The sequence below is a fragment of the Erpetoichthys calabaricus genome, chromosome 6 (genome assembly GCF_900747795.2).
Source record: "Erpetoichthys calabaricus chromosome 6, fErpCal1.3, whole genome shotgun sequence".
Classification (NCBI taxonomy): domain Eukaryota; kingdom Metazoa; phylum Chordata; class Cladistia; order Polypteriformes; family Polypteridae; genus Erpetoichthys; species Erpetoichthys calabaricus.
The window spans coordinates 70,570,996-70,594,480 of NC_041399.2; the positions used below are offsets into that span (position 1 = coordinate 70,570,996).

The 23,485-nt window shown below is 39.3% G+C and overlaps 1 protein-coding gene across 1 annotated transcript; it reads left to right on the plus strand.

The window, feature by feature from the left end:
* Positions 1-692: 692 nt before the first annotated feature.
* LOC114653391 (procathepsin L-like) lies at positions 693-23,315 on the plus strand. Its single transcript, XM_028803679.2, has 8 exons — positions 693-817; positions 4,817-4,951; positions 7,077-7,190; positions 8,147-8,320; positions 14,221-14,445; positions 18,283-18,451; positions 18,615-18,720; positions 23,122-23,315. Exons 2-8 carry the CDS (start codon positions 4,826-4,828, stop codon positions 23,219-23,221), a joined length of 1,014 nt encoding a protein of 337 aa, XP_028659512.2. The 5' UTR covers positions 693-817; positions 4,817-4,825; the 3' UTR covers positions 23,222-23,315.
* The last annotated feature ends 170 nt before the right edge of the window (positions 23,316-23,485 follow it).

Genomic DNA, 23,485 nt, shown 5'->3' on the forward strand with positions numbered 1-23,485 from the left:
CGGATTTTAGCCTTATGGCTGCTATTAGCTTTCCTAACCTGCTACAATGTCTAAGAAAGAAAATCTGGTAGTGTGGTGGCAGTTTCAGTAGAGATGCCAGGCAGAAAATAAGATTGTGATGAACAGAGAGGTACCTGTGGGTCTTGTTTGCAAAGAGAATATTGTAGTAGTCATTTGTTCATGCGTTCCAGCCCATGTTGAGTATATGAGGTGTTATTATTTGACCTCAGCAGAACTGAGTTTGACACCCCTGCTCTAGAGTGATTCTGCTGATTTTCACTAATCTTAATTTCCTTCTGATTTTTTCCTGTCTTTTATAGAAGTAATGAAAAGACTTACAGTACATTAAACTAAACACCATATGGGATGCACATGTTCTTTTTAATACTGAAGTAAGATAGCTGAGTCATCACTATCAAAGTCAAAATGCCCATCTGATGGGGAGATAAACTGAGCCTCCTGCCAAAGTAGAACCTGACTGTCATCCATCAGCTATTGTATTTGTCTCAGAACCTAGTGACTGTTATCAACTGAATCCTTTTCACCAGGGCTTCTTACCCATCTAATAGAAGGTCTCCACACTTCACAACAACAATGCTAATTTCCTCTTACGTCAATGAAGGATGTTAAGGGTGAATTATAGAGTACGTAAGGGCACACCCACTCGAGTGAGGAATAAAAGGCACCCCTGGGTGCATCATTGTCCGTGCACAGCCAGGTGAGTCTCAACACCCTCCACATCTGTGTCATCTTCTTCCACATTCTGAGACAACCAAGCATCTTCCAATTTGGGTGCTGCACAGAACATCAAGCAAAGGTGAGAGTGGAGCAGAAGTTCAACTGCAAAAATTGAACATCTTAGTCTGTTTCTTAATGATTTTACTCTGCTGAGTTCATATTAGTTAGAATTATTACTTCTGTTAAATATCATACTTGAACAGTCTACTAAAAAGCAACACATTCTCCTGCTTTAGACGGGAATTGATTCAGAAGATGAGTAAAATTTAGTCATGTTAAGTTTGCATGTTGTGAGGCTGTTCTGGCCACCCTACACACTCTATAAGATTGTGTAATGTTTAATGCTTTAAGGTGTTCAATATGAAAAGAGCTAAAAATGACTTTCTATGAATTATTATTCAAAATAAACTCTTGGGATAAGTGGAAATGTAATGAATTCACAAAGGCAACTATTAAAAGTCTTCTTGACCCAAATGAAAACAATCATTTTCATAAGTCAGTTCAACTGAGGATAATTGCAGCTTTATATGGAAACTCATATAGCAAGCAATCAGAGGTAAGTGAAGTGGATAGGCCCTGTGAAAGATATTTAGAATGGCTTGATTATGTCGTTCTGAAGCAGATATGCATTTACCTTCATATGCTCACCCTATCCAGTGCATATTTATGTTTAAGAGTTGACACTAAACAATAGCGCTTATGTTTCTTTGCATATTAGGTCTGTCAGATTACTTGCATCACTCATCATCACAAGATGAGTCAGTTAAATGTCTTGGCCACTACCTTACTATCTACCTTATACATCTTGAAGGACATAAAAACATAACAAAATATTTGCAAGCACAGTGGCTAGTGTTACTCCTTCATTGCTTCATATGATTGGATTTATATCTCATTTCGGTCACTGTCTCTTTCATGCTTACATTTCCTAAATTTGTCTTTAGGGATTCCCAACACTTAGTTTTTGCTTTCTTAGTTTGAAAGTTATGTGTGTTAGATTAATTGGGATCCTCTTCAAGTATAGGGAGTGAAAATTTCTGATGGATTAGGTCTCCAAACTTTCACTGAGATCAGTGAGTTTTTAATTTCTTCCCCAGTTCATATCTATTAGTAAGGTATCTGGTGTCTCACTGCTCTCTCATCCTCTTTCTCAATCGTTTAAACCAGAGACTGCATTACGTGCGACTCTGTGCTAAACATCTGATTATCCATTACCTTTGGTTTCAGAATGGCAACACAGTCTCTTCCTTGCCTCCCCTTGAAAAACTATTTTTAAAACTATCCCTGGTTTTTCTAAAATCCAAGACCTTCAACTTCATTGCCCACTCCTTATACAGTGTGTTACACCTAGAAAGTTTGGCTGAGGATCTCAATTATAGTCTGTATTCACTATTAAATTTCCAGGCACATCCGTGGACATGTCGTGGGAATGTTTATTAGTCTCAGCCTACTGAACCTCTGGAGCTACCTTCCTTTTTTCTGTTCTTTCAAGAGGAGAAAAGGGAATCTTACTCCATCCATAACTAAACTGACCACATATTCACACAGACATTTATACGTTCAAACCTTATTACATTTTTTAAGCAGAATTATAATTCTACTAATTCGATAAAAAAGTGACTGATTTTGTAATGTCAATCTTTAGTAGAAAGTATTTATTGTTAATGCACTCTTTATTGGGGCTGAAAAGGAAAATAAAGCTTACTTGGCAGTTGTAATAGCTACATTTCAATCATTATGTCATCGAAGCAGAATTTTAGATGCTCCATCACTGATTTTTCCTTGTGGCTTGCTTTGTGAGAACGTATATATGCAAGAACCTATTTTAGCTAGAGTTCAAGTCAGCAATCGATGCAGTTTAATAAAAAAGTAGAGAAGGAAATGTCGTAGGAGCTAAAAGAAGTGGACACCCTGCTCCTCATAAAATAAGGTGAGAAAACAAAAAAGTCAACTAAAACAAGACAGAAACAGGTACACATATCTTTGTAGTCATTTTTCATTTTCTGTAGTTTTTAATATGTGAGAAACAACAGACCTCTGCCACAGATGTTTGATGTACTGTAGTCAGTGCTCAAGTCAAGTTTATTGTTATTTGTACGTAGTGTAGTACAATGAAGTTGTTACTTTCAAGTCTCCTAAGAACAGATGACAAAAACAGTACAATAAATAAATAAAAATTATACATAACATGCACTATATATATATATATGCTACATCTATTGTGAAGAAAATGGACAAGAGACTATAAAGTGTTGGGATCCCAGAGGATGCTGTATTCAGTGTCCAAAAAGAAAACTGAAAAAAGCAACACCACAAAACAAGCAATATAGGTCAGTCTTCGTGACATTTAGGACTAGCTTCCTTGAGGTCTGACCCTTTGAGTAACTGGATTCAAACTGAGTGACATCTTCCTGTCAAATTCAGGTTTATATGGCCATGTGGGCCACACAGGCAGAGTCATGGCCATTTTTCCAGAAGTGATATCATATGCCTTCTGGTGGGTGTTCCTTTATTCTTAAGGTGGAAATGGAAGAGCTCCTATGTTGCACACAGCATTCCTCAGGTGAAAACCCATTAGACACTCCCAAGGTTTACATTTCTGATATTTGATATCTAAATTCTTATGATTGACTGGTCAGCAACTTTTTGACTTATGGCTAGAAACTATCCCTGAATCTACTGGCTGAAATGCCAATGGTCCTGTACCATTTGCTAGAATGAAGGGGTGAGAAAAGCAGCTGTGCACGATGGCTGAAGTCTTTAATTATTCTGTTTGCCTGTCAAAGGTGGCCAGTGTTGTTCATCTCCTCAAGGGAAGCCAGCTGGGTGCCAGTAATATTCCATGTTGCTTTTGCCTCCCTCTGCAGAGCTTTGCAATTTTGTGCCATGCAGGTACTGTTACAGGTTGTGATGCAGCCACTGAAATTGAACTCCATGTGCACCTGTAGAAATTCACGAGAAATTCATGAGAATGGATTGAGAGATGTTAGCTGACCTCAGATGTCTAAGAAAGTAGAGGCACTGGTGAGAGGCCCTGTTTGGTATTTTCAGTTATAATCGGTTGCACACCTGGAGTAAGGTTACCTACCTGGTTTCAGCTGTTAGGAAAAAAATCATGCTAGTGAGCAGTTATCTATTCAGTTTCAGAACATGCTTTTTGGATCAAGAGCAGCCAGCTTACTTCAGCCTCATATAAACATAAGAAATTTGACATACGAGAGGAGACCATTCAGACCACCAAGCTCGTTTGTTCAACTATTAGTTAAACTTTCCCAAAATCTCATTCAGATACCTCTTAAAGATCACCAAGACTTCTGCTTCAACTTCTAGTTTGTTCTAGATTCCAAAAACTCTTTGAGTAAAGAAATGCTTTCTAATTTCAGTCCTAAATAAATTTCCCCTTTATTTTCACTTTTTCCTTGAGTATGTAACTTATTGTTAATTTGAAAGAATTCTGCTAAATCTACTTTATCAGCACAGTAGCATTGGGAGAAAAACAGGAGGCAATCCTGGATGGGATGAGAATCAACTGTAGGGCATACATGGGCTCACACACTAACTCCAGGTTGGGTTTACCTGAATCATTCAATGAAAAACTCTTCTTAGATATAGTTACAACCACACTAAATAATTATTTCGATTTATGCTATTGTTTCATAATGTTTTTTCTAATGTTTAGTCTCAGGGATCCTGTTCCAGGAACAGTAAGTACAAAGAATGTTAATCAATCCTGCCAATTGTAGGGCACTCTCGCTCACACCTGGAGAATATAGCATTAACCAAAACTGCATGTGTTTGGGATATGATTGGAAATGTTGAGGAATAAAGGCATAGTCACAAGATGAATTACAGTATACAGAACCCAGGGAGTTGAAGCTGTGTGACTGCAGAGCTAGCCATTGTGCCTCTGAGCACTTGAATGTACCTTTCTCTTAACTGTTAGGTAGCTTCCAATCTGAAAACCACCAACCCTGTTTGAGACCCAGAAAGTCTCCATAACTGTCACAAATCAGCCACATTTTGATTGTAGCCTCTTTTACTACTGCATTTCTTTAGCTTTGTTTCTCTTTGCTGACAGGTCTATATCATGAACATTTTTGCTAACCTGGCCCCAGTGCTTGTTTGCTTGCAACTGGTGAAATGCTCAGATGAAAGGCTGGATTCGGAATGGCAGGCCTGGAAAAGCACATTTAGGATGAATTATAACCCAGTGGTGAGTCTGAAAGTATAGGCATCTTTTGGGGTTTCATATTCATTAGAGTAAAAGGTCATTAAAAGTTACTAAGACTTCTAAGTAACATGTGGCTCTGGGCTTGCAGTTGTGGGACAGTAAGTGCATAATGCAATTTAATTAAAAATCTGTACCTCTTTCTTGGTAGTTGTGTTTAGGGTGTTAATGTCAATGAGAGTGTTACACATTTATTTTCTTAAAATAATTCAGAATTGCCAAACTACCCTTATCAAAAATATGACATTGTCTTGTTGTGAATATACCTGCTGAATTAATATCATTGCACTCTCAATGGTAAAAGTAGAACACAGCTACACCCCCTGTCGAAAGGCACAAGTATAGTACAACAAACAAACTGTTGGCAGATTAATTAAGGAATGAATATCAATCTGTTTAACCTGATGAGGGTGTCAATCACAACACAGCGAGCTGGACTGATCAAACCTCACTATCACCAGCAACTTGTTCCAACACCTTCTGAGAATTTCCAGACATGTCCATTACCACTGAGAGGTGTAATACCTTGAATGTATCCTGGGTGGAGACACTAAAGTGATACTGAAACTACAAGTGTAAACCACCTCAACTGAATCCTCTCGATTCAAAGAAGTAGTAGTTCTACTCCAACACCCTTCTGTATTACTGAGCTCCTCATCTACCATGGATAATCAGCCCAGCAACAATAAGAAAGAACCTGATTTTGGTTGCCTAAAGTCAGATGTTTCATTGTTTCACTCAGAACCTGTGACTATAGGTGAGGATGGGTATGTAGATTGTCAGTTGAATTGACAGCTTTGCGCACAGACAGCTCCTTCTTCACCATGGTCCAGTATAATATCTGGATAATTGCTACTGTTGTACCTTTTCATTGGTCAATCTCTCAATCACTTCCTCACTCAATTGATAACAAGAGTTGGAGCTATTTAAACTTCTCCACGTGGGTCAGCTGCTCATCTCTTACATAAAGAGAACAAGCCTTTTGTGCTTGTGAGAAGAGATCACAACCCCAGATATAGAGGGCATAATTTATATCCCACTTGCATCACACTCTGGTGTGAGCTGTTCCAGTGCGCAGTAGAGATTATGGTATCCTGAAGCCAATAGGACAATATCATTTGCATATAGCCAAATCTTGGTTCTCTTTTTATTTTTAATCCTTGAAAACCATGAACAGGAAAGTAGATGAAATGCACCCTTGGTATAGAATGCTCACATGTAACAGAATTACTTTAATGCCATGTATGGAAATATAACTGTTGCTCAGCAAATACAAAGACCAAAGGGTAGTTGCCCTTGAACCTTGGAATCTTGAAGCACCAGCCACAAGATATCACAGGGTACATGGTTGTAAGCTACTTCCAAATCCACTGTGCAGATGTAGACTGGACTGACATATTCCCATGACTCTTGAAATATCGAATCCGTGCAGGAGCAAAGCGTGGATCCCTACCCCATGACCAGGGCAGAGTCTGCATTATTACTTTTGTATCTGAATTTCAACCGTCTGAAGATTCTCCATTCCATTACCTCAGAATAAGCTTTCCTTTGGAGCTGGCGAAGTGTGATCCCTCATTACGTGGAACACTTCCTCTTCTCCCCATTTTTAAAAATGGGTATCACACTACCCAGCAGATCAAGTGCTTTCTGCATTTCTGAATAGATCTCATCCGTTCTTGTGGCTGCTTGTCACCACAGGACTCTCAGCCACAGTGATGGACAAAACACCAGTACCAGGCAGTACCTCCTCTAAGGAGGGACTTGTTCCTTGGGCTTAGGAGTTCTTCAAAGAGCTCCTTCCAACTTTCAGAAATACACCCAGTAGGCATCAGTGTTTCTTCACCTTTGCTGAGGACAACCTGGGTGGCATAGTTTTCCCAAACTTTTGAAAGGTTTTTCAGAACCTCTCAGTCATGCAAAATTCATTGTCCATGGCCTCACAAAACTCCACTAAACATGGATCTTTACTTCGGACCCTGCTGTAGCTTTTTTTTGCCTGCTGGTAGTGCCTTGAGCATTAATATTAACAACAGGTATGTAACTTTATGAATACAAAGAATATATATATATATGTGTGTGTATATGGCTGTACTGTCTGTTGGAATTTCAGAGTGAAAACATGAAGAGAGAAGTGTGGGAGACAAATTATAGGATTATTCAAGAGCACAATCTGGAAAATCCAGGAGGGTCCTTTACAATGTCAATGAATAAATTTGGTGATCTGGTGAGTATACTGTACCTTATGATCTGTATGGACATCCATTTATCTTGTATTTTCTTTATGTAGTTACATACAGTACATCTGTATTGGTTCATCGGTTAACTTTGTACTTTTAGATCACTTAAATGTATAGCATGAATATTAATTTTGCAAGCTGCCCTGCGTGAAGGCTTCTGTCAAAGAAATAGTAGAAATAATAGTAATGGCCATGAAGGCATAAATCTGCTTAGAAACAATATCGAGACATTATTAAGATGAATCCGTGGACACCAGAGCCTGGTCCCTCCATTAGTATAAATGATTAGGAGTCATCCAATCAGATGCCTTTCCAGTCCTGTAGTCCTCTGCTTTTGTGCCCTTCTATCTCATCTTTTGCTGGCATGTACTGTCCATGTTGCATGTCCTCTTGTACTCCATTCAGGACCACTGAGGTGTTCAGCTCTTAGCAGACTGACTGTAGCCCAATTGTTCACAAGTTGAATCAGCATCTGTTGAAATGCATTCATCAACTAGCTGTTTCTGACCTTGGGACCACTGTTTTTTGGGTGATGTCTAATTCATGACACTTCTTGAAAGACTTCTTGTAGTCTTCCTGTAAATTCCCAAGTAGAGTTACTGTTCCCGATAAGCTGATGTATAGTGTGTCATGCTGACTTCAAAGCCACCTGTGTCTTGCTCTTTGAGTTGCACACATGTGCATACATTGGTTGGTGACTACTTATTTTGAATAGCATCACCTGCACATATGATGTTGTCACCTATTGACCTGTCGTTTATTGATCTAATGAAGTGGCCACTTAGTTAAAACCCCAGTTTCACTGGATTTTCAGTAGTGTGATGCTATTGTTTCTGTTTAAATCATACTTATAATTTCCTGTATGTATGAATACAGTATGTAGTATGTCCGTATAATTGTACAAATTATGTGACTGTCTGTCTGTGTTATTTTTTTTTGACAGACAAATGAAGAATACAGACAGCTACAGGGAGCATTTGTCAGCAAAAAGCAGCGTACTTCTGCCAAGACTGTGTCTGCTTCAGAGCTGAAGAGAAAGGCCAGCAGGTTAAACGTGTCAAACTTGCCCAGCATTGACTACCGAACCCGAGGTTTTGTGACCCGTGTAAAGGACCAAGTAAGAACTGTCAGACTACCTTACTCTTCATAGTTAGCTAAATGTAATAAAAATGCCTAAGACTCAGCAAAATCAACAAAGATGGGACAGAGCTCAGAAAGGTGAGGAAAGTAGACCTAATGAGAAAAGTTTGGGCTTCATAGTGGAAGTGATAGTGTCCGCAAGCAAACTGGAGTGATTAAGAAGGCTAATGAGGTGCAAGGTCAAATGGCACAATGTGCTGAATATAAATACAGGGAACTTACACTTTACATGTACAGCACATTAGCAATACCTCATGTGGAGTTTTATATGCAGTTTTGTTTTCCAAATTACTAAAAAGGAACAGCAAGTTCAGATACGAGTTACTACACTGATTCTAAGACTTTGGCATATAAGAAATCTGTAGTACTAGGGTGTTGTACCGTGTTAGCCATTATGAATGTAGAGAAAAGCCAAGCAAAATGACACCTTTTATTGGCTAACTAGAAAGATTACAATATGCAAGCTTTCGAGGCAACTCAGGCCCCTTCTTCAGGCAAGACATCTTGCCTGAAGAAGGGGCCTGAGTTGCCTCGAAAGCTTGCATATTGTAATCTTTCTAGTTAGCCAATAAAAGGTGTCATTTTGCTTGGCTTTTCTCTGCATATAAGAAAGAAAGAAAGAAAGAAAGAAAGAAAGAAAGAAAGAAAGAAAGAAAGAAAGAAAAAAAGAAAGAAAGAAAGAAAGAAAGAAAGAAAGCTGAATCTTTCCTGTTTCTGCAAGATTTAGGGATGAAGCAATTGATGATTTTAAAATTATGAAGGGAATTCTTAAGGTGGATGCAGCTGTTTCTTGGGCACAGACAGAAGCTGGTTAACTTTTGCACTAATGGTCCAAAGTTTTTGTACATGTGGAGAGTCACTGATATATTGAATAAGCTACTAAACAGTGTAGTAGATAACAGCACTTTGTGAACTTCAAATCTTGACTCAACAATATACCGGCATCTTGCAGATTTTTAGTGTACAGGAATTGATAAGCTACACTGAACTGATTGGCTTATGCACATATGGAACATTCCTAAAACAATAACAGGCAGGTTATGCACTCATTCCAGAAATTCCACACACACAGATTGTCTGTCAATTCATGCCTGTGTGTTACATTGATACATATGTTACACTTTACGTTAATTTTCTTACCAACCATCTGTGTATCCATTCATTTTTTTTCTTCTTTATCCAGTCCTGGGTCACAGATGATAGAGACTATCCTGGTAGTAGTGGGTGCAAAGCATAGACCAATCCTAAAGGTCATGCACACCAACAAGTGACCCATACAAGGCCAAGTTAGTGTCCAAGAAACCTTGCATGCACTTCTTTACAATTTAGAGTGGAAATTAGGGAAACAGCCAAATGCAGACATGAAGAACAAGAAGACTCCACAAAAATAGGTACCAGGCCCCAGTTTGAAGACAAAAGATGAGTGATGGCAACACTTTCTTTGACACTTTTTAGTATCTTATAAATCCAAGTATTCGTGTATACTAGATGTTATTCAAGTTATATCATCAGCATGCATGGTGGTCCACTTCTGAGGTCACTCTTATACAGGTCTTTAGGAGCAAACATGTCAGTATAGTCCAGTCATTACTGAGACTTTGGTGTGCCCTGCTTTGCTCAGAACATGAGCAAGGTAGCAGACACCTAAAGGGATGTGTTACTTATAAGTTCATCTCATAAGTTGTGATTGGTGTCTCACTCAAGATTAGTTACTAAGTTGCACCACAGGATATGACCTTGGTCCTCACAACCTTGACTTGGAGTATAAGAGTTCATAAACAATTGAATGGATGAATTATTTACATGTAAAATCTTACAACTTTACTATAACAAACACCAGCTGCTCCTCTATAATACTGTCCCTGTTTTCCATATTGTAGCGTACAGTAGAATAGACAGAGAGTAGAAATGTGAAGAACAATTTAAACATCCTAGTTAATACAGAGTGGGAATAGGTATTAACCTTGCAGGGACCTTGCTGAGTTTTGCATGTGTCTGTGGGGGTTTCTCCAGAATCTGAAAGATGTGCAATTCAAATTATTTGGCAGCTCTGAATTAGCCCCTCATGAGTGAGGATGGCCGCATTTCTGCGCCAGTGTGCCCTACAGTGTACTGGAGTCCAGTTCAGGGATTGTTTCAGCTGTTTACCTAACAATAAACCATGACAGTCTTGGCCTCCATGACCCTAAAATAAATTTGATAATAAACAGATGGCTTTGTGTGGGAGGTTCTTTATTTGTCCTTCCACATTCCAAGGATGTGCATTTTAGATTGATAAAGTTAAGTACAGTAATCCCTCACCTATAGCGGGGGTTACGTTCCAGAGCCCCCCGCGATAGGTGAAAATCCGCAAAGTAGCGACCTATATTTATTTTATTATTTATACATATTTTAAGGCTTTATAAACCCTTCCCACACTCTTATAAACCTTTCTCACTCTCTTGTTAACCTTTCCCACGCTCTTATAAACACTTCCTATGCTCTTAAACACTTTCTACATTCTTAAACACCTCAGACCAACACTGCACACTGCACGCAGCGATCAGACGTCAATGTTTCTGCACTCGCTTTATGAAGTGGGGCAGCTGAACTCACGCTGAGCAGAAATGGACTTTGTGCTGCTTCTGCCAAAATGCCTGCTTGTCGCTCTGCGCGTTCGGAAGGAGAAGGAGGAGTGTGTGTGTGTGTGTGTGTGTGTGGGAGGGGGGGGGTGTGAGAGCTGAACGCACCTTCGCTCAAACCCCCCCTCCCCGGAAGCGCAGTACGCTCCTGCCACTTCGCATTGTCAAGGGGGTGGGGAGCTGAATGAACGCTAAGGAGAAGTGGACTTTGTGCTGGCTTTGTGCTGCTTGTCGCTCTGTGTGTCAATAATTTAAAAGCCTGTACATCACCAATTTTCCTGTCTCACTGTCTTGTCTTGCGTGAAGTTAAAATGTTTTATAATAGTGAGATGTTACTCATATCCTTAGCCCGACATCCACATATCATATGTGTTAACAAAGTGTGTTTTATAAGTTTACATGTGTTTAAAGCATGTGGGATGGGTATTTTAAGGCTTAAACTATAAAAATGTTTATTTATATGGTCTTTCTATATCGCGGATTTTCTCCTGTTGCTGATGGGTCTGGAACATAACTTCCGCGATAGGCGGGCAATCACTTGTATTTAAAAACCCGCGAAGTCGTGAATCCGCGAAAAGTGAACCGCGAAGTAGCGAGGGATTACTGTATAGACTATAAATTTCCCTGGTATGAAACAGAATTAGAATCACATTTATTGGTCAAGAATGCACACATACAAGGAACTTGGCTGTTTTTTTTTGTTTTTGACTCTTCACATTATAATTACATGACAAACATACTATACACAAAATTATTAAGTACATACCTGAATGAAATACAAAACAAGAAATGTACATAGTGCGAGGCAGTTCAAGAAATACTGAATGAATACGGAGTTAAGCACTAGTTATATGTAACATGTAAGTTATTGTTGGGGAAGCCCAGCCAGGGAAGTGACAGCTGAATTAACCATTCATGAGCTTAAAAGCCAGTGGAAAGAAACTCTTCTTATATCTGCTTGTTCTGGCAAAGCATTTTTGAATAATACATGGCATGTAAGAGAGGTTCAAAGAGGTCATGCCCTGGATGTAAGGGGTTGATGATGATTTTCCCTGCCTGCGTGATGACTCTGGAATTGTACATCAGTCTTCTAAGGTGAGAAGACTAATGCCCAAGATCCTTTTCGGCAGACCTGACTATTTGTTGTAGCCTGTTCTTGTCATATTTAGTTGCTGATCCAAGCCACACTGTGATGAATGAGTTGAGAACAGACTCGATGATTGCTGTGGAAAACTGAAATCAGCAGCTCCTGTGGTAGATTGAACTCTCTTTGGTATTGCAGGAATGACATCTGCTGCTGTGCCTTTATTGTAGTGGAATCTATTCTGGTCTTCTATTTCAAATCCTGTGAGATTTTGGATCCCATAAACATGAAGGTTTCCACAACTGACACATTATTATTAAGTATGGTGAGAGGTTGTAATATTGGGGAACCCTCCTAAAGACCACCGTCATCTCTATAGTTTTGAGCTTGTTTAGCTCCAGATTGTTCTCACCACACCAAAGAGCCAACTGCTCAACCTCCAGTATGTGTGCAGGCTCATCACCATCACTGATCAGTGAGTCACCAAGTGTTTGCATTTGTGATGGGCTGACATTGCATCAAATATCAGTTCCTACCTTCAGCCCAGTGCCTCTGGGATAGGCTCCAGTCTCATCCACCCAGTGATGGAGCAAGCAGGCTGAGTAATATCACAAGAGCAATACAGGCCAATACAATTCTCACTTTATGGAGGACATAAACAACAGAAAATACATATTGAAAATTTGAGGGCTGGCCTGCGTAAGTGTTATTCAACAGACAAATTAAAGAAGATGCAAGCAGAGAGGCACTTGGATTGTTGAATGTTTTCTGAGTGCGAACCTACTAATACACTGAGGCATATGAAACAGGCCGATATTAAGGAGCTGAATCATTTGTAAAAGTAAGCGGTGTAATTTTCAATTAATTTTTTTACAAAACATGTCACATTGAAAATGAAAATGACAGGCATATGGGATATTATTAACTGTTAGATAGAAAAGTAGGATAGGAAAACATACAACTAAATTACCTCTGCTTTATGCAGCATCTTTCTCTTACAAGTGCCATCCAGAGATATACAGCAGGGGCTAACATAGACATCCTTTTTTGACATTTGGCATGATGGTAGTTTAAGTGAATTTCTAAGGGTTTCTCATTGTAAATGAGGTGCTGCATTAGAAGTTAAGGCTTGGGGAGAATAAAAAGAAATAAACTTCTAGTACAGGGGTCTGCAACTCCAGTCCTGGAGCGCCACTGAGGCAGTGGGCTTTTACTGTTAATTGTTTTCTAAATTAGTAACAAGTGTTGATACCAATTAACTCTTTTGCCTTAATTTTAATTGACTTTAAGGGTCAGACCCCTGAATTGTTTCCTTTTTCCTTAATTAGCATCCAAACAATAGCAAGATGCATAATGAGCCAACACGTGACTGGCTAACCTGTGTCTGACTCCATCATACAATATCTCAAAATAAAGAAAGGTGAAGGTCTCACTAACATTGATCTGTTCAGGTCCACAAAACATTTTGATAGTGTTCTTAGAAAAAAGAATATCAACAGTTTTGGAAATTTCTGCTGTAGCATAATGAGAGCACCAACATGCCATGGTATTAAATAACGGGTTTAATTAACAACAAGAAACTTCTAATTAAGAAACTTGTTTAATGAAATTGGTTGGAGTTTGCAGCCTTGACTTAGCTGGCCATCTGCTGGCTCACTTCACATCTCGTTTCTGGAACAGAAGGGGTAATTCAGAGAACTGAATCTTAAAAAACAAGGCAATTAAAATGAAGGGAAAAGAAGTGAATTAGCAATGAAAACTGGTCATAAATTAAAGAAAAAGGATTAAAATGAGAACCTGCAGCCACAGCTGCCCTCCAGGACCAGAGTTGGAGACCCCTGGTCTAGTAGATCAGTACATCATCCCATGTTGACTCCGGCCTGGTGCCCACTACAGGTCCAACCTACTAATTGAACTTGAATTAAATTAAGCAGGTTTGAGAATGGAAGATAAGGTTACTGGTAGACCTAATCCACCTAATTGTCTTGACACTTAGTGGGCATTTGAACAGCACACTACAAGAAGGTTGATGTGGTAACTACATGATTTCCAGCTAAACACTCACTGGTCAGACTATGAGATTAACGGTCCAGACAGGAGTTCTACACATGACATGACATGAAAAGGAAATTGTGTATCAGTTAACTCTAGAATTCATATCTCTTGCTGTAGGGTCAATGCGGATCCTGTTGGGCATTCAGCACGACTGGAGCAATTGAAGGACAGATATTCAAGAAGACTGGAAATCTGGTATCTCTCAGTGAACAAAACTTGGTGGACTGTTCAAAGCCCTTTGGCACCTATGGCTGTCAAGGGGCGTGGATGTCACACGCCTATGATTATGTGCTGAAAAATGGAGGGATAGAGTCTGAAAACACCTACCCTTATACTGCACGGGTAAGAAAAAATAAACATTACTTTCAGGCTTTTGGTATAATTATGAAAGGGACACAAAAGAAATGTGAGCTTTAAATCCAAACCACGTGTGCTATATAAGAATGGTTTTGAATTATTTATAAGACAATTGTTTATTTTATAAAAAATAAGAAGACACATTATGAGCTGACTAATATTACACTGAGTAATCAGGACTCTCAGATGTAATACTAAGTTTTTACCAGCAGATGGGCTGAATGATCCAGGAATCAGTATGACAGGACCAGAAAGGAAAGAGTGTGAAAAATCCTCTGATATGGCAGTCTGTTGTTGGAGCTAAGGAAGGAAGTGTGCTATTAGCTTTATTTTAGCTATCATTATTTCAGATATTAGTTGGTACAACAGCTTGCAGTACCAGGGTCTAGCTTTCAAGGTTTAGCCTTATTAATATGGTTCTATGGGCCCAGCTTGATTTCACATCTGTGTTGAGTTTGCATGTTCTCCTTAAAGATGGATTCTTTTTCACTTTGACTAAAGGCCATCAGGATTATTGTACTGTCAGTGGATATACAGTATCTGTGTGCACCCAGTAAAAGACTTGCACCCGTACAGATTTCATTCCTGCCTTCTATCCACTACTGTAAAGACAGGCTCTATAATGTTAAAGCCATCCATCCATTGATTTTTTTGACACTGTTGTCTCACAGTTTGACATGGTTGTAGACGTTTCCTGGCACCTATTGACTCAAATCAGGAAGCAATCATGGAAGGGATGCCAGTACCTCGCAGGATGCAGTCATTGCATATTATCACACTTAGTCCATCCATCCATCCATTTTCCAACCTGCTGAATCCGAACACAGGGTCACGGGGGTCTGCTGGAGCCAATCCCAGCCAACACAGGGCACAAGGCAGGAACCAATCCCGGGCAGGGTGCCAACCCACCGCAGTATCACACTTAGTCACAAATGCCAAAGTAGAATCAACACTAAACCTAAATGGCACAGTGGCAGGATGTAAGAGGAAAGAGAAAACTCAAGAAGAACATCTAAACTCCACCCAAACAGAGACCAGGTCAGCAGTCAAAGCCCGTCCTTGAGATTGTGAGGCCGCAGCACTAACCACTGTGTAGTAGTGCCATTCTCCTTATGAATATTGGGAAGAAAATGAACTAATATAGTTAACATACCTGGTGGTATGACAGGCAAGCTATCCAATTTCCTCCAGCTTTACCATACCATGCCTGACCCACACAAATAGAGGTTTGAAGCTTGGTCAAAGGTCTTGCTTCACATTCCACTGTGTTAGTGGTAGAAGCACCACCTATTACCATTTTTTCATCAAAACAAATCATAGAGTTTTTTCACTTTGCTTTGTTCATCTTCATCTCCCGACAAAACTTGCCAACCCATGATTGTTTAAATTGCCAGGATGCCATTTGTAAATAGATTTAAGATAGCTATCCTTCTAGAACTTAGCACAGTAAAACCACTTTAAGTTTTCTTTGTGGCAATTTTATTTTTGTTAAATATGTAGTATTTAACTTTTTGGAGTATCTGTTTTATATTTTCATAAAGTCTTTGATCTCTACTTTAGCATCACCAAGGTAGAAAGCCTCTCCACATTTAACAGGCCACATTATACTGTGGGTAATTCTGGAAGGAAAACACCTCCCAAAAATGATTTTTTATATGTTACTTAACCCATGATGGGCAAAAAAAATGTAATCTCTTATTTTCATGGAGAATAAAAATAAACTTCTGACAGAATAAGCACCTATGGAGATCAATGTTGTACAATAGCAAACTGACAAATCCACAAGTTAAGTTATCCAATTGCTCACAACATGCGAAACATATGGAATTGTGGCTGAAATATCAAAAAATACTATCAAATCACAATAGTGGACAAATAGGAAACACATTCAAAATAGATTGCGCTTTTCAATTGAAGATCCCCCTCTCCTCCTCACTGATTGGTTGAGAGTCCCGTCTTCAATTCAAAAGCTTATAGAAAATAGGAGAAACCAAAAAGAGTAAAAACCAGTCCAACAGATATATATAATGGGCTTCCAAGATACATCCTTCAGGTAAGTTACACAGTGTTACTATACAATGTGGGCAAGAGCTGATGTAATACAAAGCACCTGGATGAGCAATTGGCTTGTGATGTTCCTATACAGTAATATATGGCATACAATTCTCAAAGCTGCTTAATATAATTAGGGGTCAGCAGTATCAGCTTTCCCTGGTAGGCCTCCAGTCCATCACAGGACCTACCCTTGCGTATTACCCATACTCATACTCATGTTCACATAGGGACAACATGAATTCATCAATCAACTTAACGTGCATGTCTTCAAGAATGGAGAGAAACTCACAGAGGAGACTACTGTATCTGAGAGGCAGCCATTCTAATCACTGCACCATCATACCAGTTTGCAAAAAAGTATCTTGAGTAAAGTTTAATGCAAATACTGCATAAAATAGAGGGCAGCACCAATAAAAGGAACATAGCACATAGTCAATCTGCCTTTATCTTGAGTCATCTATAGCCTGCATTATTATAAGGCACTTAATAAAGCAACATTCTTCTTCTTCTTCTTTCGGCTGCTCCCATTAGGGGTTGCCACAGCTGATCATCTTGTCTGCATATTGATTTGGCAAAATTTTACACCGGATGCCCTTCCTGACGTAACCCTCCCCATTTATCCGGCTTGGGAAAATGAAAAAAATTATAATAAACAGTAGAAGTTTTAACCCATGTCTTTTTAATTCTCAATGACTTTAAAAACTTTTATCCATCAGAATTGTACCAGTTAAATAGTGAATTACACATTCAAGGAAACTGATTAAAATGAAGGGCTAGTGCACTGAAGTCACAGGGCATTCTTCACATATTGGGTCATGGGAATCTTGAACCAGCTGGTTATAAAGCAAGATTTGAGACAACCTTTAAGAAGTATCTCAATTCTTAGATACTGGAACAACTTAGTCATTAGTTAAACAAACAAGCCTCATGGCCTACTTACTCTTGTAAGTGAAATTTGTTACATTCAGTGTGTGAAGAAAATTCAGGATCTAATTTCAGCATCTATGCACGAATCAGATATATATATTTTTATTTTATGATTGATGTTCTTGAATATTGTTGCTGTTGAGATCTAGGACTGGAGTTCCAGTCTTCTTGTAGACATACAGTATGGTTGGTTAGGTGCTATAGACAGTGTCCTTATGTTGTGTTGGAAGAATACAGTCTACAAAGTCCATCAGAATTAAAAAACACATCCATATGAAATAACATACACTAAATTATTCACATAGCAGTGATGTTAGATTTTATTTTTAAAATATGCTATTGTGGTGATAAAGATCCGAGAGAGACAACATTAAAGATTTGTGGTTTCAGATAGACACCCTCTTTATTCTGGAAGGGAAAGAAGGAGTTTTATACTGCAAGAATTTAATAGACCCTTGATAGTGAATCTTTGCTTCTTGTGGTCAACGGCTTTTTATCTTGAAAGAATGATAGGGATAGAGCTGACTGATCACCTGACATCATTAACGGTTGTCCGTCTGTTTTTCTTCCAAACCTCAAAGTCAATCTATCATGTTCACTTCTATACTATGGTTACCATTCATCCATTAACATAGCTCTTCCATCCTAGTTAAGGGGAAAAGACTAAAAGAAGCTGATGTATTAACCATACACATTATCAAAAAATCATATTGATTCCACAGTTGGAAAAGAAAGCCAAGTCTGACATGAAGTGTTTTACTCATCTTCAAAAATAAAGGAGGAACACAATTATTTTTTTTAATGATTCCCTTCTCAGCATTTTGTGTTGCTGTCTTGCAGGATGACCAACCCTGTCTATACAATAGCAGAAGGTCTGCGGCCCGAATCACAGGTTATAAATTCCTTCCAGAAGGTGATGAGCAGGCATTAGCTAATGCTGTAGCCACTGTTGGCCCAATCACAGTAACACTGGATGCAAGCAATCCCAGCTTCCAGTTCTACAGCTCAGGTAATCGGATATTCTGTTCAAATATAAAATGACAGTCCTTTGTGACAAAAATTCTAAATCAGAGATAATTTCATTTATGTATTATGGTGTAAACTTCAACTGGGAATTATACAATCCACTGACATTCACAACTGGTGCATTGAGCGTCATTTCTGTCTTACAGGAATCTATAATGATCCAAATTGTGACGAAGAACAGCTGAATCACGCAGTCCTGCTGGTTGGCTACGGGACTGAAGGAAACCAAGACTATTGGATCATTAAAAACAGGTGATACAGATATCATTGGTATGCCACAGAGCACATATGTCTCGACACAACACAGACAGAACCATCAGCCTTGTTAGTGTAGCTGAGGTTTTATGGTTGTATTTCTGGAAATTTAATATTGAACTCGTAATTTTATTTTTGTCATAGTCCCCACAGTCAGCTACTTTCCATTTGTTTGAGTCTGTATCCTTAGCCTTCATTCTCTTGTGCCAGTCTGTGTACTTATCTGGCAGATATAGAGCTATATAGGGACATTATTATCACATGTACAGAGTACAGCAAAAATTTTTTTGCATGTGCTAATGAAACAGTTCAATAAATAATTCATCAAAATGAAGTTAAAATTGAAGGCAGAAAGCTGTCCAATACAAAAAAAAAAATTCAGTCCCAGCACAGCCTTTCTAAAACCAATGTCTCCTCTGCTTACCCTACATGGGATCTTGCAGCAGAGGAGACACCCAACTGACAAGCACAGCCAACTTTTCCTCACAGGCTCCCAGAAGGGTGCTGCACCTCACCTTGCCTCACTCCTTTGTCTCCCACTGCCAGTCCTTAGTCTGATGCGGGAGCCACCTACGAGCATTTGATCATTCCAGTTACCCCAAAAAATGCTACACTGGTGTGACCCTCTTCAGCCCATAAGCGTTGGCCTTACGCATCTCCTAGGGGCTGCCTTCTGGCTGCCTGCTTCCACTCCACCATACCCTGGCAGGATCCCAATCCTGTCACCTCATTTACTTTCAGTTCCTTTTAAACCTCTGTCTTACTCTTTCTGTTCTTTCTTCCTATTTCTGTTTTTGTTCCCCTGTCTGCTGTGCAGGCTCCTCTTTAACTGGCTTGATTGGGCACAGTTGTGATACGCCGCTACCTCTGAAATATGAATGAGACACCTGACTGACCTGCTTGCATTTGCACTTGTATGCGTGATTAGATAAGCTACCCAATCATCCCCAGAGTAAAGCATGATCATGCACACCAGCACCCTATTGGAACCTACACTTGATGGGACACAATTATTTATTTAAACACCTGCACAATGCCATGGACCACTTATCATAGTTAGCCATTACACCACAGGACATTGCAAATTTGCATGTTGCTCTCTTAGCCTCAACGGACTGTGATTTTCATTAAGCAGTGTGACCGGCAGCCAGGAAGCAGGCAAGAAAACGTTGAAACTTTGAGGTAACATCCCAGTAACCATGTTTACTTTTTAACTCAAAAAGGGAAAATGGTAACAGAAACAGTCCCAAAATTAACTCAGGTTTTAAAGAACTGAAACGATTATGTAGAAAGTAGTTACTCGTCCAAGCTCCTCTGTCTTCCAAGGTCCTCTCAAGATGGCGCCACATTCCTGGTGTTCCAGTTTTTATGTCTAAGGGTTCAGAAGAGGTGGGACTTTCTTCTGACCTTACTATCGGACTTGATTGCTCTCACTTTTTTGGGCTGTGAAAAAAGGAGAGGAGAATGTTATTGACATCGCCCCTATTGCCCTGGAGTAGAAATGCTTACCTCAGCTAAGCAGATCAGGGGGCCCTCTGGCATACAGGCATGACCACACAAAATTGTGATGCTCCAAATCTGGCTTTTTCCCTGTTGGCATGGGGTGAGTGAGTTAAGGAGTTCAAGTACCTCAGGGTTTTGTTCATGAGTTTGGTAAGATGTGATTGAAAGATTAACCAATATATCAGTGCAGCAGCAGCAGTTTTTCAGATGTTACCACACCATAGTAGTGAAGCAAGAGCTTCACCCTTAGACTAAGTTTTCAATTTACCAGTCAGTATTCAGCTCCTTCTTTATCTATGATTATGGTCTTGTGTAGTGACTGAAAAAACAGAAGAACTAAAATGAGGTTCCTACTGAGGGTTTCTGGGCTGAAAATCCATGACAGGGTTAGGGCAGGGCTATCTCAACGAGTGAGTGGGTTTGTGTTGTGAGATTCTTGTAGGTTGTGGAGGCGGAGGCAGGAACTAGTAGGGCGAGGTGGTAAAATGGCTACTTAACTGATCAGCACGATTACTGCTAAGGCTGTTGGTGCTTTCTGCTTTCTCACTACTATTCTTGTTGACAGGGTTGCTGTTAATGTCCCTTTTTCTTATCTCCTGATTTTTCCAAGAAACCTTTCAACATTTAGGTTCCAAATTTGTATTCTTCTGCTTCCTTTTTCTTTTCCTGAGCTCACTCTTAACACTTTGTCTTTATCTCAGATAATGCTTGACATTTCTGTACTTTAGTTATAGTGCATTCTGCAATAATGTTTAGCTTGCAACTAATAATGTAGTTAGTATGGGATGGATGTGCCTTTATTTTTGAATGATGACTCTGCTTTCCCACTAATTTAACATTTCATTGTGAGTAAAAATAAGCTATGTGCAACACTTTATTCAAATATTTAAACATATGTATTTATATTTTATGTGTGTGTGAAACGGAAATTGCAGATTGTGGATGGGGCTGCCTTCTCTACCCCTCTGAAGGAGGATCTCACTGGATTGAAAGGAGCCAGTTGAAGAGTTTTGGTTGGGTAGTTAGAATTCCCCTTGGTGTCTACCATAGGATATGGCTATCTGAGAGAATATAGCCAAGATATGTCCAACTGGGAAAAAACACAGGGGCAGACTCAGGGCATGCTGGAGGGATTACATCCCTTAAATATCCAGGAAGCAGAGACTACTGTATACTAAATATATGGGAAATTAATTAGCTTACATGTTAAAATTCTGCTTTCTTCCTTTATTCATTCATTTTCTAACCTGCTAACTAGCGATGTGTAAAATGATTTGTGTGAAAATAATTTTAGAGTGAAACCTGGTGTTTCAATTCATAAAACATTTGTGAAATAAATTACATTATGTGCCTTTCACACAAGAATAAAGGTGCTTAGCTCCTGTCTTGTCATACATTAATTCTGCATGTGTTTGCCAGCCAGTTAATATTTAAATAAAAATCTCAAGTAAAAAAGAAAAAAACACCAGTAGTGTGCATATCCTCAACTAGGAATAGGCTATTACAGAGGGTTGGCTGCGTTGTTTTGTGTAGAAAACACAGAATATGCACAATGGGGTGTTTAAGTGGATCTTTGTGTGGAGAATGTCACATTTTTTCAAAAACATATCTTCCATGATGATGTAAACGACAGGCATAAGTAGAGCTGATTTTGCTGATCTGGTATGCAACTGCAGAAAAGAACACTGGTAGACACAGAATGTTTGAACAAGATTTTATTTAGTGGCATTCCACCAAAATTGGAAAATTGCTTACAAAATGTATTTTAGTGTCAATTTTATGAGACTGTATGTGAATTGAAACTTGCCTGTTTCACTCATCACTACTGCTTACCTACTTGCGAATCATAGGGAGTGCCCCAGTGGTTGCATTGCATGCAAGATGGAAACCATCACTGAATGAGGAAGCAGTCCATTACAGGGAACAATCCTTAATACTCACAATTAACCTAAATCTAAACAGACACATAGAAAAATGTGCAGGCTCCACAGAATTCAGGATCAGAACTGTGCAGCTGTGAGGCAGCAGCACTAACTACTGTGCTACTATGCTGCCCTTCTCATTTTTTTAGAAATGTCTGGAAAATGCCATATGTGAATAATAATAAAATTAGAAGTTCCTGATAAAGCATTGTCCTGCGGTGGGTTGGCACCCTGCCCAGGATTGGTTCCTGCCCTGTGCCCTGTGTTGGCTGGGATTGGCTCCAGCAGACCCCCGTGACCCTGTGTTCGGATTCAGTGGGTTGGAAAATGGATGGATGGATGATAAAGTATATTATGATTTGTTCTAATGCCTGCACTTTACTGACTGCCATTTTTACAGGACACTAGTTAAAGAAAAAAATAACCTATTTTAACAAGATGGAGACCTCTTAAAATGAAAAGAAATAATTAAAGATTAAAAAAAGATGTCTGCTCAAAGGTCCACCTTTAGCAGTCCATCCTTCAGTTGACTATCCTAGTACATCTTAAATGTCTTTTTAAAGTTAATCATGCACCAAAGCCTATTTCAGAAATAGCTTTACAGAAAGCTGAAATTCAAGAGAAGAATGGGTCAGACTGAATCGAAAGCCCCTGTTTTAGCCCACTGCAAATTTTTTAAACACATCCTCTCTCATTTAGATCTGTATAACATTAAAATCACTGTATGATGTACTTAGTTTACCTATTTTGATCGAGCTAATGGTCACAGTATGCTCAGGGATATGCTGCATCTGTGTCTTTTGGAAAACCCTAGTGCATCTAACAGCACTGTTCATCTAAGACCAAACAAGTATAAAAAACTCGAGTCCGCATCTGCAGTCAGCCCATTGAAGCTGATGTTCCATAACACTGGACTTCCATTACTACCATGTGCGACAGTGACTTATTACTTGATTGCTTCTTTTTCTTCCAGTTGGAGCAGCTCATGGGGTGAAAATGGTTACATGAAGCTAGCCAGGAATAAGGACAATGCCTGCGGTATTTCTAGTTATGCTCTGTACCCCGAAGTCTGACAGCTGCTGGGCTCTGAAAGACAAACCATGCTGGGGATGTGGAAGAGGACTGGCTTCATGTCAAAAAAGATGTATTAATAAAAAAATGCATTGAACAGTATTCAGTGATGTCAAAGATATTTTTGCTTTTAGTGACTAACCGCTAATAGAATGCATTCATTTTTAAAGTGGAGTAAAATGCAGTGAGCCATGCCCAGAACTGAAACAGTTGTATATGGTATAAGCACAAATGGCCTGTTTCGCATTACTTTCTGGCACCTGCCT

Bases quoted from the DNA above. Each gene is read 5' to 3' on its own strand.
- LOC114653391 (XM_028803679.2), top strand. From the start codon at position 4,826: ATGAACATTTTTGCTAACCTGGCCCCAGTGCTTGTTTGCTTGCAACTG. The intron at 4,952-7,076 runs GTGAGTCTGAAA...TTGGAATTTCAG, and splicing joins GGATGAATTATAACCCAGTG to AGTGAAAACATGAAGAGAGA. The intron at 18,452-18,614 runs GTAATCGGATAT...TCTGTCTTACAG, and splicing joins CTTCCAGTTCTACAGCTCAG to GAATCTATAATGATCCAAAT.